This window comes from Aquarana catesbeiana, linkage group LG08 (genome assembly GCF_042186555.1).
Source record: "Aquarana catesbeiana isolate 2022-GZ linkage group LG08, ASM4218655v1, whole genome shotgun sequence".
NCBI lineage: Eukaryota > Metazoa > Chordata > Amphibia > Anura > Ranidae > Aquarana > Aquarana catesbeiana.
The window spans coordinates 242,324,071-242,340,317 of record NC_133331.1 but is presented as its reverse complement, the minus strand read 5'-3'; the positions used below and the strand labels follow the sequence as shown (position 1 = coordinate 242,340,317).

Here is a 16,247-nt window from a genome sequence, read left to right as displayed (position 1 = left end):
CAATTTCCTGTGGCAGAGGGCTTCGTCCTCACCTTCATTACACATTACCCTCACTTTCTCCATCTCCTGGCTACGGTCAACTCCCACTCGGGTCTGCGCTGGGCCTACGTCTCCCCCACGGGATACGTCTCCTCACGCAGGACCGACATTCCACCGATCTATAATTTTAGAGGCACGTGGACACTCCGTTCCACACCTCTTCGGTACCCCCCCCCCCCCCGCCTGACCCGCGTCGACCACGCAAATTAGCTTTTCTCATCAGACATTCGCCACCAGACGTCCCCTACTACTTACCGATCCCATCCCCCTCCCCCCCTCCCCACGACGGCGGCCATGATAAACTACACCTCCACGCAGGGAGCCACGCCACAGCTATCAAACTCCCTCAAACTATACTCAATTAACATAAGAGGGCTTAATACCCCTGAAAAAAGGTCCCAACTACTAGCATCCCTCAAACAATCCAAAGCGCACGTAGTGTTAATTCAGGAAACACACTTTCGCACAGATTCCATTCCTAAATTTCACAGCCGCTACTTCCCCACGATAATTAACGCCTCCAACGTAGAGGCGAAATCTAAAGGGGTCACAACACTCATCTCCAATCAATGTCCATTCTTGATCACAGACACACTAAAGGACCCAAACGGAAGATACCTTTTTATAAAAGGCACTCTCCACCAGCTACCCTACACTATCGCTAACATTTACGCGCCAAACTCGGGCCAGGTTTCCTTTTTCAAAACAACCTTGCAATTGTTGACTAGTTTTCAAGTCGGTACACTTATTGTCGGTGGGGATTTCAATGTCCCACTGAACCCATCTCTGGACACCTCCAACGGGTCATCCTTCCTTACCCATAGGGCCTTAAGGGCAATTAAATTACAACTCAGTAATTTACACATGGCGTACACTACACCCCAAGGAAAGGGATTACTCGTGCTACTCACCGTCACACGACAAGTATTCCAGACTGGACCACTTCTTCCTATCTCAAAACGACTTGACCAACCTCACGAAAGCGACCATTGAACCGTCCATCCTGTCAGACCACAACCCTATCTCCATGACCTTACTGCTACCGACCAAGAACACGAAAACGCGCATTTGGCGCCTTGACAGTTCCCTACTAACGGATGAACTCAACATAAATAGATTATCCAAATGCCTGACCGACTTTTTTGCCCATAACGACACTCCTGACGTTACGCCGCTGACCACCTGGAACGCGCATAAATGTGTCATTAGGGGTGAACTCCTCTCTATTGCCGCTAACCGCAACAAACTCAACCGCGCACGCATAACAGAGCTAACCGCGCGCGTACACACGCTCGAACAGGCACACAAAGCCTCCGTCACTTCTGCCTTACTAACCGATTTAATAAAAGCAAGGGAGGAACTTTTAGATGTCCTTAACAAATCGTTGAAACGCAAATTCGTGCTGACACAAAAACTATATTATGAATTTGGGAACAAATCCAGCAAACTATTAGCAAGAGCACTTCACTCTAAAAAGGCCTCCCATACTATTCATAAAATTTCTGACTCAAATGGGGAATCGTTCTCTAAAAATGAAGATATCTCGACACAATTTGTTCAATACTTCACCAAATTGTACAATTTGTCCCCGCCACAACACGCTGACGATGCACTTAATCGGAAAACCGCCCTCCTAAATTTCCTTCAACAATATGGACCACAACCACTATCCACTGAGGACGCTCAATCGCTAGACACCCCAATTTCAACAGATGAACTCCTTTTAGCTCTACGACAAATGAAGACCGGCAAAAGCCCCGGCCCTGACGGCTTCTCGACCTATTATAAGGCCTTCCCTTCCACCCTCCTTACACACCTAACGAAAGCCCTCAACGCTCTCTCCCCCTCGACACACGCGCACACTGAAATGCTCGCAGCCCACATTACGCTCATCCCCAAAAAAGACAAAGACCCCACGCAAGTGACCAACTACCGCCCCATCTCTCTGCTTAACGTAGATCTCAAGCTATACGCGAAAGCATTAGCTAACCGACTCTTACCCTTCATACCATCTCTAATTTCACTAGAACAGGTTGGCTTTGTCCCCGGCCGGGAGGCCAGGGACAACACTACTAAAGCATTGAACATACACCACTGACTCACAAGAACATCCACCAAAGGGTTTTTTCTTTCGTTGGATGCAGAGAAGGCGTTCGACAGGGTGGCTTGGGACTACATGGAGGCCACCCTTCTGGCGATAGGGTTGCCCCCGCGCATGCTCACAATGATCATGGCCCTCTATGCCTCCCCAACTGCCAGAATACGAATTAACGGCGCGCTGTCGGACGCCTTCTCTGTGTCCAATGGAACCCGTCAAGGGTGCCCATTGTCACCACTCATATTCATACTAACCCTTGAACCCATGCTCCGCAAATTGAGAGATAACACCACTATCAGAGGTGTCGACATGCACCATAAATCCTACAAATTAGCCGCATACGCGGACGATATACTACTATTCCTGACCGACCCCATCACAACCATCCCCAATCTTCTAGCTGATTTCGAATTCTTCAAAACTCTCTCTAACCTGAGAATCAATTTCAACAAATCCAAAGCCCTCAACATTACTCTACCCCCTGACACGGTAAACCTTTGCAAACTTAACTTCCCCTTCAGCTGGGAAACCTCGGCTATCTTACCTCGGAATCAAAATTACCCCAGACCTAAAAAACCTATATACCAGTAACTTTACACCCTTGATGCTGTCCATCCAAGAGGATCTTCAGAAGTGGCATCTAGGATCCTTCTCTTGGCTGGGCAGGATCGCCATACTAAAGATGAACGTCCTGCCCAGAATCCTGTACCTCCTTCAAGCCATACCAATAAAGCTGCCCCCCGCACTCTTCTTATCCTATAAACGCATTTGCAGGTCCTTCATATGGGCATCGAAACAACCAAGACTTAGCTGGGACAGGTTAGTCCTTCCCAAACAATTAGGAGGCCTGGGACTTCCGGATTTACGCAAATATCATTGGGCCTGCCACTTGACCAGATTGGTGGACTGGCACAAACACCGAGCGGCCAAGGACTGGGTGGAATTAGAAGACTCATTTGCGAGCCTTCCGATTGTAAACTTGCCCTGGGTCGTTAGTAGACTCATACCAGAAGCCTTCTCCTCTCACCCCCTCATTGGCGCCACCCTAGCGATTTTCAAAAGGGCTTGCAATACACTCAACATGCTTCCAACACCGGGTCCCATGTCCCCACTGACTAACAACCCAGAATTCCCCCCGGGTCTAATACATACAGATCCTGCCCATGACTCGGTCACCCCCCCAGTCAGAGCTCATAGCTGCTTTCGCAATGGCTCACTACTCACTCACACGGAACTTGGATCGATACTTTCGGGCTTTCAATTACCTTTTTTTAAGTACCTACAATTGAGACATTTTTTTCAGACACATAGCAGGGATTCCCCTTACAGCAGAGACCTAACCCCACTGGAACTATCTTGCCTAGACACCGAACCCCAGGGTCACCTCATTTCCACCACCTACTCTCTCCTGTTTTCACAGCACGTAGTCAAAAATGACAAACTGGTTCGACAATGGGAAGCAGATCTCTCGCTGGATCTATCCCCGCAGGAATGGGACTCTATCTTTACCCTTATGCATAAGGGATCTATAAATGTCTTAACGCAAGAAAACCGATACAAAGTATTCTCTAAATGGTACAGAACGCCCGACAGAGTGCACCATTTTCACCCATCCATCACCCCAACCTGTTGGAGGTGCGGTTCTGCCAAAGGCACCTTATTGCACATTTGGTGGAACTGCAGCCTCATCCAACCATTCTGGCAGGCAATACACCAACTAATTACCCAAATAACCACTTTTGCACCGGCATTCACCCCTGAAAGATACCTACTCCATCACACTCCTGTCGCCTCAGGCACTTACAAAAAATCACTTACCATACACTTAGTCAATGCAGCCAATTTATGTGTCCCCGCTTTCTGGAGGAACACGACACCCCCGTCGGTTCAAGACTGGATCCGGAGGGTCGACAAAATAGCAGAAATGGAGAATCTTATCTGTCAAGCCAACGACAACCCTACCAAATTTAACACTACCTGGGCGAGCTGGCTACACTTCCGCCAATCATCCTCGACAACCTCCCAACCTACCACTCTCTCACACACCATGACCTGAACACATCCTGCAGAACAACCTTAAATCCCCGACCTGGCCTGGCCGCCTTACCCCCTGGTCCTTCCCACACCCCTCTCCCCGTCTCAACCGAGACCCTACCCCCACACATCTCACAGACAACATGGACAATTATCCACCTGCGCATACTCTCTCATCTAACATCCCTGTGACACAGGGGTACGACTACCCCAGCCAATCTATACTGCACAACACACAGCTGTAGAGAGCCAGGCCACTCAGTGGCACCGCTTCTGAATCCACATTGCTTATTAGTCTGTGGTGCCACTGATCTCACAACTTAAGCTCCCGACCCATTCACAGAAATGATCCCCTTTTGGGGGTGAATGGACTCGGGGTTTCTTAACTTGCCATATCCGGACGTGACCGTGGACTCTACGCAAACCCGCACACCCAGCAGCAATATTTCTTCACAAGTTTACTGCTTTCAGTACGGGAATTATAATTGTTGACTGTTATTTCTTAGAACGTTATCTTTTCACTTTACAGTGATTTACATATTGCCTGGCTGTGAATGTACTACTTTGAACACTGCTTATACGCTATGAGTTTGTATACACACAGACTGAGATGTATGTTACATATACTTTGTAAACCTGTAAAACTCAAACTTTATTGAAAAAAAAATAATAGATACTGATGGTTACAGATACATAGATAATTATAGTTAGGAGGTAGATCATAGGATAGGTAGATCATAGGATAGGATCAAAAAATGAGATCAAAAAACCAATTTCAGTAATTTAATTTAAAAAGTGAAAGTCATTTTATATAGATGCGTTAATACACAGTTATATATATTTCAAGCATTTCTTTTTTTTTTCATTTTTGATTATGGCTTACAGCTAGTGAAAACCCAAAATTCAAAATAAAAAATAATAAAAAAAAGATTTTTAAATACAGAAATGTTGGCTTACTGAAAAGTATGTCGATGTAGGGCTGGGAGATTTTCTTAAAAAAAAAAAAACAAAAAAAAAAAACAAACTCGATTCACACGATTCGAATAGAGTTTTTTTTTTTGGACACCGCGCCGGTCGTGAGGTGCTGTGGGCAGGAGTTTTTAGGCGAGGTCACGGCTTCGACCTAGTCCGCAGCGTCCGCCCTAGCGGACTAGGCCGAAGCCGTGGCCTCGCCTAAAAACTCCTGCCCGCAGCTCCTCACGACCGGCGCAGTGGGAAAAAAAAAAAAAAAAACTCGATTTGTTTAAATTTTAAATCAATTTTTTTTCCCAGCCCTATGTCCAGGTACAGTATAGTTTGCACTATACCAATACTTGGTCGGGGCTCCTTTTGCATGAATTACTGCATCAATATGGCGTGGCATGGAGGCAATCAGCCTGTGGCACTGCTGAGGAGCTATGAAAGCCCAGGTTGCTTTGATAGCGGCCTTCAGCTCATCTGCATTGTTGGGTCAGGTGTCTCATCTTCCTCTTGACAGTACCACACAGGTTCTCTATGGGGTTTAGGTCAGGAAAGTTTGCTGGCCAATCAAGCATAGAGATACCATGATCATTAAACTAGGTGTTGATATCTTTGGCAGTGTGGGCAGGTGCCAAGTTCTCCTGGAAAAAGAAATTGGCATCTCCATAACGCTGGTCTACAGATGGAAAGCATGAAGTGCTCTAGAATTTTCTGGTAGAGGGCTGCACCAACTTTGGACTTGATAAAACACAGTGGACCAACATCAACATATGACATGGCTACCCAAATCATTCTAAATAACAAACTTGTTTTTACTTACCTGCTCCATGCAGTGGTTTTGCACAGAGTAGCTCTCGAACACCACCCCCCTCGAAAACAAGAATATTGCTTTTTGACCACTGGTAATTTTGACATCAAGTTTCTATTTAGTTTTAGTCTAAAACTTTTTAGTCTTGACTAAAAATGCCATTTTTAGTCATCGGAATTGAAACGGAATTTTATTTCCGTTTAGTTTTAGTCACTGGTTTGAAGCCAAAGGGTAGTCATGCCAATTAGTACTTTGATTTAGATTCTTCTTCTGTTCGCTCACTTTCTAAATTGATAAAAACAAACATTTAAAACACTTTTGAAAGCACAACATATCTTCACACCTGCCTAAAAATATATATATATATATATATATATATATATATATATATATATATATATATATATATATATATATATATATATATATATATATATATATACACACACACACATACATACTAATCGATTACTATTTTCATCGATCAGCCAGTAACAATGGGGTTAAAAAAACAAAAAAATTAGCCCTTTAGAGTACAAAAAAGAGCAAATCGCTCCTGTATATACATACACACACAGCGTATATACTCGCGTATAAGCCGACCCGAAAGCCGAGGCACCTAATTTTACCACAAAAAACTGAAAACGTATTGACTCGAGAATAAGCCTAGGGTGAGAAATGCAGCAGCTACCGTAAGTGGAAAAGAGGGTCAACAATGCCCATCTGCATCCTTGTGTAATTGATCTCCAGAACACCGGCGCTATGACATGCAGTCTAGTCGGCGGCCGTCCAGTGTAACAAAGCCCCGCCTCCTCCTTATCCATGACGGAATACTGATTCAGTTTCCCAGCAGTGAGTCAGTGTTCCGCCCATCACGGACTAGGATGAGGAGAAGGCGAGGCTTTGTTACACTGGACGGCCGGCGACTAGACTGCATGTCACAGCGCCGGGAGATCAGGTGCATGAGGCTGCAGATGGGCACAGTGAGGCAGGGAGACTCGAATATAAGCTGAGGGGAGCTTTTTCAGCACAAAAAAAAAATGTGCTGAAAAACTCGGCTTATACTCGAGTATATACGGTATAGATCTTTATCTTTTTTTAATTTAGCTGCCACCTCCAGATTATCCCATAATAGAATAATTTACCAGAACATAATTATTCTGTAATTATTCACATATGAAAATGGGCGCAATAGCATCCGCTTCCAGATTATTCCATTTGCATAACAGTTTACCAGATCAAAATAATTGTTCCAACTGCACCCCTTTACATTCTATACGAATACTTAAAGGGGTTGTAAAGGCAGAAGGTTTTTTATCTTAATGCAGCACTTAACAGGGACCCGAGAAGAGGAGGATCTGGGCTGCTCTGTGCAAATCCACTGCAACAGAGCAGGTAAGTATAACAGGTTTGTTATTTTTATAGGAAAAAAAAAAAAAAAAAAACTAGACTTTACAATCACTTTAAAGAAATAAGTTGATTTGTTAAATTATTGTATTGACAATGGGATAATCTGGAGGTGGCTGCTATTGCACCTCCTTGGAGTGGAGATAGACTATATAAGATGACAACGCTTTATAAGTGTATGTATTGCTTATTTTTTGTTTAAAAATACAGATGACTATTGTTTTCCGGTCCTGGTGAAATAAGCCTAAGGTGGAGGCACTATTTTCACCATCTCCCTGGTATGGTAAACGTGGGTATTGTCACGTTCACCGCTATATATGCGTTTGGTTTCTGGGATAATGAAGAATTGCATTCCTGAAAGTGTGAGTCTAACCACCTACTTCTCCATAATCTACCTTCTATGTATCCAACCATAAACGATTGAATCAGTCTTATAATTAATGGAATCAGGCGAATAATTCATACGGGTATCAAAACCAGGCATCATATGGTTTTTATAAAATTGTGTTATTTTTACAATCTTTGTACTGAATAAAAGTATGTTATCAAAAATAACTGGAGGTGAGTGGGCATCTCACAAAGTCTGCAATTTCCCTCTCTATACTTTAATATTAAGGACGTGGCATGTTTTCCTTGGAGCGCCAAGCTTGAGATTGTTTCTCAAAACAATATACCATCAAACACAAAGCATTGCAAGGATTACATGGTTTCTATTGTATAGGCATAATGAAACCAAAATTGATGATATACATTTAGGCCCTGTTAACCTCCCTGACAGTACTCCCGAATGTGGCTCGGGGTTAAAATACAGCACCATTATCGGTAACCCCGAGCCACACTCGGGATTACATCTCAGGATCCTGAAGCAGTATACTTACTTTGTCCCCAGGATCCTGCGATGTCTCCCCGCGCTGTCTGCGGGCTCTGTCCTCTGCCCAAAGCCTCTGTGCCAGGCTCCGCTCCCTGCAAGCGTTGCGACGCACGGGGCGGAGCCTGGCAGCAAATTCAAAAAAATGTCAAATCATAACATACAGTACTGTAATCTTACAGATTACAGTACTGTATGAAATCATTTCACTTCCCTTTTGTCCCCAGTGCTTTGGCCCATGCCCTGCATGCAGTTTTATATTATATTATATTATACTGTTCTTTCTGCCTGGAAACTTGAGATTGTCCATAGCAACCAAAAAGTGTCCCTTTACGTCAAAAGTGGCTTTAGACCAGCTACAAAACAGCAATAATAAGTTAGAACACTTGCAGAATTGAGCGATAGTGAATCGTGGGGAAATTTATTTTATTTTTATTTTTTTTATTATTATTTATATTTATTATATTACGATTTTGTGTTTCAAACTTCATCATACCCGGGATATCTACTAGACTCTTGGAGGACAGATATAAGTGTGTTATTGCTAAGAATTATATAAGTGTGTTATTGCTAAGAATTACAGACCTACAATATAAAACGCCAAATTCCTATGCAAAATAATTGTACCGCTTTGAGACGCAAAAATCTGAAATAATCATACCACCAGGGAGGTTAACAGTGTAGTGACCTCGTTTTACCGCACTGGAAGAATGCAGGTTACATAGAAAACAATTGCTTTCTGTGTGTCCTGTTCACACAACAGTGCTGGTGTCACTTACAGTGCAATGCATTAAAATGTTACATGTATGAATTTTAACGCAACACACTTAAATGCATGTAAATCAACATCAATCTAATGCAAATCTATAGGAGGGGGGGGGGAAAGCTTTTACTTTGCTGCTTACCAGTAAAGGCCCATATGGCAGCCATCTTAGAGGGAAAGCAGAGAGTGTGTAGTGGAAAGCTGGCTAGTGAAGTGTCCCAAAGGCAGGGTATATAGATATAGATGAGTGACATCGTAAATCCTTTTTTAAAGTAAAAAACAGCCCTTTACTTTCATATTGTGTGAACGGATGCACTCAATAGTGACGTTTGGCTTGCCTCAATTGTCTCATCAGCTTCTTCCTCCTCCACATAGCTAGTGCAATCCAAAACGGTCTCTGTCTCCATTTTTCTCCCTCACCTTCTCCTAACCCACAAACAGGGGAAGTAACCTGCAAAATGCATAGCAATTTAATGCGCAAAAAACACGAGTCAATGAGTGTTGTAATGCTCATTAAACGGCACAACGAAGGAAGGCAACGTACATCCAATGAATTTTTGAGCATTTTTATGCATTTTAATATGAGGTTTTCGGTGAACAGCCTTTTTTGTGTGAATATGCCCTCACAAAGTTAATTTTCCTACCTTCTCTAGAACAGAAGCAGAATTATACTTTATAAAGGAGTAATTATGCTTTAATGATCAGCACAAAACGTTTGTCAGTTATTCCCCAACAGGGCAAAGCTCCCAAACTTGTAGCTGTCGAAACCCATTTGTTTTACAGTAAGGCACAAATCTGTGTAGCCAAGTGCCTGTCATGCATTAGCAGAAACAGGCGTTTATAATAATAACAACATGAAGGAGGGTCCCTAAACCCTTTGCCCTTGTTCACACAGGGTGAACTAAAGTGTTACACCCTTGGAGGGCTGTGTTTATCACACAGGGACGCAGAAGTGTTCCATGCATCCCCCTGTGGGCAGTCCATTTGACATCCATTGGGACGCAGCGGCTGCACGGACACAAACACTGTTCCGACATCCATGCAGGTGAGAAGCCTCAAAACGCACACTAGCCGCTTTTGGGGCTATGCACCTTCATGGATGTCAGATTTAGAGCAGTGTTTATCCGTGTGGCTGCTGCAAACTGGCATCAATGGGACTCTCGCATAGAAATGCACGCAACATCTGTGCATCCCCAAGCAGGAAAACACGGCCCTCAATGGGTAGGCACTTTAGCATGTCCCGTATGAAACCAGGCCTTTCTCTACAATCTTTCACATCAAATGATCAGGCCAATTTTTACACATTTAAAATCTCGTATTATAATCTCCAAACAATAAATTTCCCTAAATGTACGGTGGAAATACACTTTAAGGCTCCATGCACACTAGCGTTTCTAAGCCCCTAGAAGCTATTAGCATTTATTTTCTGTTCCTAGAGGCTAAATAGTGTTACATGTGTCCATGCACACAACTTTAGGCTACTAGCATTTTTTTTTTTTAGCTTCCACATTTAGGAGCTGAATGCTAAATCTCTCTAAATGTTCTTAACTGCTTCTAAGGCCGCGTACACACGAGCGGACTTTACGGCAGACTTGGTCCGGAGGACCAGAGTCCGTCAGATAATTCGATCGTGTGTGGGCTCCAGCGGACTTTTCTTCTCCAAAAGTTCGACGGACCTAGAAATGAAACATGTTTCAAATCTTTCTGACGGACTCTATTCCGGTCAAAAAGTCCGCTCGTCTGTATGCTAGTCCGACGGACAAAAACCGACGCTAGGGCAGCTATTGGCTACTAGCTATCAACTTCCTTGTTTTAGTCCGTTCGTACGTCATCACATACGAATCCATTGGACTTTGGTTGATCGTGTATAGGCAAGTCCGTTCCGTCGAAAAGTCAGTCGAAAAGTCAGTCGAAAAGTCAGTCGAAAAGTCAGTCGAAAAGTCAGTCGAAAAGTCAGTCGAAAAGTCAGTCCGTGTGTATGCGGCATAAGGCTCCATGGACACTGGGCTTAAAAAAAAAAGTCTGTTCTTTTGGGAGTAAAAAGAACGCTCATATAGAGCATTTATTACAAAGTTTGGAGTTTAGGAGAGTTTTACTTTTTTTTCCTCTTAACATCCTAATGTACATGGACACATAGGATAACATTGAGTTGCTTCTACAGGCAGAACACAAAACTCCTGTAGAAGCAACGTTTTTTAAGCCAGTGTGCATGGAGCCTAAAAGCTACTAAAATGCCCCTTAAAACAGCTTTTTTTGAGATTCTTTATTTCTTCATGTACTGCAAAAACGCAAATAAAATGCTTTGAAAATCTTCTAAAATCTACTATAATGCTACTAGAAGCTGGCACAAAAATGCTTTTATCAGCATTTTTCATCCAGCGTTTTTCTCTAGCTTTTTTGAGCTTATGAAAAATGCTAATGTGCATGGAGCCTAAAACCATTGAAAGATGTTTACTGCAGAGGATCATAGGGGAAACATTTTATTGCCTGGATAAGCGTTCGCATAGCACCCTACTGTGCTTTATGGAGCTTAACAGCTGCCCAAGAGCAAATCTGATGCATTTCCTTTTAGCAAGAACTGTAATGCAAAGTACTCTTGAAATGTCCTGCTGTTAGCATGATAATATCTACTTGTTGTCCATTACAGAAGAATTAAAGTGCAAACTACACCTGCACCAGAGCAAAGAACTTGCCCACAGTATGACGCTCATCTGCTGGAGGATGTAGAATTGTATGAAAAAAGCAAGTTGGACAGAGGACCTCTTAAAGTTTTATAGTTTGCCTTCACCAAACACAGGCTAAGCAAATAAGAGATGCCTATAGATTGAAAAAAATCTGCAGCTTTGTCTAAAGTTGAATACAGGAATACCCACTTTAAGTACACTAGCGAGTATGGACATAACCGCGAGTGTACGTAAAGTACCTCGCAAGTACAGACATCCGTGCCATGCAGCCTCAGTATGGCCTGGAAAAGGCGGAGCTGCCGCCCGGAGTTGTCGCCAATGAAGAGGCCGCAAGTGAAGAGGCAAAGTTCCGCCAGCCCGCCCAGAGTTGCCCGCCAACCAGGCCCTCCAGCCAGCCCAGAGCTGTTGCCTAAGGCTCGATTCACACAGGGGCAACACGACTTCAACGCGACTTTGCAACGCGACTTTAACCCGACTTCAACACGACTTGTGGATCCGACTTTCAATGAACGGGGATCCGACTTGGATCCCCGCCACTGTGTTTGGTATGAATCTTTAGGGGGAACTCCGCGCCAAATTTTAAATAAAAATCCGGCATGGGTCCCCCCCCCAGGGGCATACCAGGCCCTTGGGTCCGGTATGGATCTTGAGGGGAACCCCCCTACGCCGAAAGGACGGCGTGGGGGGTCCCCCCAATCCATACCAGACCCTTATCCGAGCACGCAGCCCGGCCGGACAGGAATGGGGGTGGGGACGAGCGAGCGCCCCCCCCTCCTGAGCCGTACCAGGCCGCATGCCCTCAACATGGGGGGGTTGGTGCCTTGGGGGAGGGGGGCGCGCTGCGGCCCCCCCCACCCCAAAGCACCTTGTCCCCATGTTGATGAGGACAAGGGCCTCTTCCCGACAACCCTGGCTGTTGGTTGTCGGGGTCTGCGGGCGGGGGGCTTATCGGAATCTGGGAGCCCCCTTTAATAAGGGGGCCCCCAGATCCCGGCCCCCCACCCTATGTGAATGAGTATGGGGTACATGGTACCCCTACCCATTCACCTAGGGGAAAAAAGCGTCAATAAAACAAACAGTACACAGGTTTTTTAAAATAATTTATTAGGCAGCTCCGGGATCTTCTTCCGACTTCGGGGGTCCTCTTCCGACTTCGGGGGTCTCTCCGCCGTCTCCTCCCGGTGTCCGCATCTTCTGCCGGCTCCTCCGCTATCTTCTGCAGCTCAATTGCTAGCGGTGGTCCGGACTTCTGCCTTCTTCTTTTCTTCCAAAGATGTTGACACGACGCTCTCTCCAGCTGGAATGGTCTCTGAACGCTCCGCAACGGACTTATATAGGCGGTGACCCCGCCCCCTTATGAGGTCACTGTCCCAGGGCATGCTGGGGCTGTGCCGTCATAAGGGGGCGTGGTCATCACCCGGTGACCACGCCTCCTAAAACGTCACAGACCCAGCATGCCCAGGGACTGTGACGGCATAAGGGGGCGGGGTCACGGCCTATATAAGTCCCTTGCAGAGCGCACAGAAACCATTCTGGCTGGGGAGAGCGTCGTGTCAACATCTCTGGAAGAGAAGAGGGAAGAAGATGATCCAGAGGTCCGGACCACCGCTGGCAAAAGAGCGCCAGAAGATAGCGGTGGAGCCGGCAGAAGATGCGGACACCGGGAGAAGACGCCGGAGAGACCCCCGGAATCGGAAGAAGATCCCGGAGCTGCCTAATAAATTATTTTAAATACCTGTGTACTGTGTTTTTTATTGACGCTTTTTTCCCTAGGTGAATGGGTAGGGGTACCATGTACCCCATACCTATTCACATAGGGTGGGGGGCCGGGATCTGGGGGCCCCCTTATTAAATTCCGCCCGCAGACCCCGACAACCAACGGCCAGGGTTGTCGGGAAGAGGCCCTTGTCCTCATCAACATGGGGACAAGGTGCTTTGGGGTGGGGGGGCCGCAGCGCGCCCCCCTCCCCCAAGGCACCAAACCCCCCATGTTGAGGGCATGCGGCCTGGTACGGTTCAGGAGGGGGGGGGGGCGCTCGCTCGTCCCCACCCCCATTCCTGTCCGGCCAGGCTGCGTGCTCGGATAAGGGTCTGGTATGGATTGGGGGGGACCCCCCACGCCGTTTTTTCGGCGTAGGGGGATCTCCTCAAGGTCCATACCAGACCCAAGGGCCTGGTATGCCCCCGGAGGGGGAACCCATGCCGGATTTTTATTTAAAATTTGGCGCGGAGTTCCCCTCAAGATCATTTGAGCACAAGTCGCATGCCGAAGTCGGATCATGCGAGACGGCGATCCGACTTCAATGATAGTCAATAGGCTGAAGTCGGATCAAAGTCGGATCCAAGTAGTACAGGGAGTACGCTCTGAAGTCGGAGCGACTTGAGTAGTATCTATTAAGACGCTCCCATGCACTGTAATGTGAATCTCTTTCTGGGGCGACTTGGGGCGACTTGAGGGCTTACAAGTCGGATCCCAAGTCGCGGTAGTGTGAACCGAGCCTCAATGTAAGTGGATTACTGTACAGTACTATAAAACTTCACTCCCTGACACCCCCCCCACTACAGCCCATTGCCCTCCACCATAGGCTCTGACCCCCCCCTCACTACAGTCCCTGACCCCCCTCTTCAGCCAATGACACCCCCCCCCCCCCCAATACAGCCCCTTACCCCCCAGAAATGAAAAAAAGATAATGCTTCACTTTATGCTTCACTTTAAGTACCTTTTCGTTTTACATACATGCTCTGGTCCCATTGTGTACTTAAAAGTAGGGTATTCTTGTAATGCCCCCACTACAGGAGTAGGCTGTTTACATCGCTCCTGAAGCCTGGCCAATGATGGGATGGTATTATCCTGTCCTGCTCTGTTAGGACATTAAGACATTTCAAGCTGGTAATGCTCACCCCGATAACACACTCGCGCACGGGTCCACCATCTTTTCTCCTGCAGCATCGCTAACCTCAGAGCTACTGGGAAAGGCTTCAAGAGAGTATAGGCCTACACCTATAGAAAGGGCATTATTTAACTTTATTCACAGCTGAACAGTTTCTTTTTATCTACAGGCATCCTTGATCTTACATAGCCAAGCTAACCTTTAGGGGGGTTGTGGGGACACCAGAGTGAAGGTGTCTTAAAATGAGTGGAGTATTGTGTATCAAAAACAGTAGCAAAACTCACTCTCTCCCTCTCTCTCATGTGCGCCAAGTCAAGATGCCTAACTCTAGTGAATGGACCATCTACATATTATCTTTACTTTTATCATTTATCTGTAATAGTCAGTCATTTAGGTTTATCAGTTTTTTGGGGGTTTTTTTTATTAGTGGTTTTTATTTCTTTATGCAACTCAGTTTAATGCTATACTTTAACTGTAGTATACCATTCAACAAACCTTCTGTATAATTTCTGCTGACATTCCTAGGAGTTCTCCAAGCTCCATTGCTTCGACAGAACCCTGTCAAGACACATACAATACATAATGATTAAAAAACTAAAAAAAATATAAAGCAAGCAATACAATAAATAATAATAATAAATATACTTACAGCTGCTCCTGCTTGTGGTGCAGGAATGGCCTGGAGTACAGAAATACCAGCCTGAGGTTTCAGAGTAGCAAGAGCTGTCGCACAGAAAGAACACATTGTTAATATGGGAAACTAATGTAGTCAGAATTTGTTCAATTATGGTACACTATAGCAAATTTATATTTGTGTAGAAAAATAGAATTTGACTTTCCTGTAAAGACATTTTCTTGAAGTACACTATTACAGGACACAGGATTTTAGTCTTAGACCATTTGCTATGCTGCTACCTTCAGAGGATTTAACACCGGCAACCAAACTCTAAAGACAGCCCTAGCATAACCATTCCCAACAAGACAGTTTTGCAGCAAGCAACAAAAAGTGAAACTAAGAACAGAGAGTAGGGACCTGTGTCCTGTAACAGATGCCAAAAAAAGAGGAATTTTGACTTGCCTGTAAATTTCATATCTTAACCACTTCAGCCCCGGAAGGATTTACCCCCTTCCTGACCAGAGCACTTTTTACAATTTGGCACTGCGTCGCTTTAACTGCTAATTGCGCGGTCATGCAATGCTGTAACCAAACGAAATTTGCGTCCTTTTCTTCCCACAAATAGAGCTTTCTTTTGATGGTATTTGATCACCTCTGCCGTTTTTATTTTTTGCGCTATACACGGAAAAAGACCGAAAATTTTGAAAAAAAATGATATTTTCTACTTTTTGTTCTAAAAAAAATCCAATAAACTCAATTTTAGTCATACATTTAGGCCAAAATGTATTTGGCCACATGTCTTTGGTAAAAAAAATGTCAATAAGTGTATATTTATTGGTTTGCGCAAAAGTTATAGCGCCTACAAACTAGGGTACATTTTCTGGAATTTACACAGTCTTTAATTTATGACTGCCTATGTCATTTCTTGAGGTGCTAAAATGACAGGGCAGTACAAAACCCCCACAAATGACCCCATTTTGGAAAGTAGACACCCCAAGGAAATTGCTGAGAGGCATGTTGAGCCCATTGAATATTCATTTTTTTTGTCCCAAGTGATTGAATAATGAAAAAAAAAAAAA

The 16,247-nt window shown here is 44.9% G+C and overlaps 1 protein-coding gene across 1 annotated transcript in view; it reads right to left on the bottom strand.

The window, feature by feature from the left end:
* The window catches only part of PRPF19 (pre-mRNA processing factor 19), a 498,552-nt gene that overhangs the window by 331,380 nt on the left and 150,925 nt on the right, over positions 1-16,247 (bottom strand). The window contains exons 5-6 of the mRNA XM_073596965.1: positions 15,202-15,275; positions 15,048-15,110 (exon numbers count right to left, since the gene is read on the bottom strand). Coding sequence (XP_073453066.1) covers positions 15,048-15,110; positions 15,202-15,275 — 137 coding nt within the window. The remainder of the gene's footprint in view (positions 1-15,047; positions 15,111-15,201; positions 15,276-16,247) is intronic.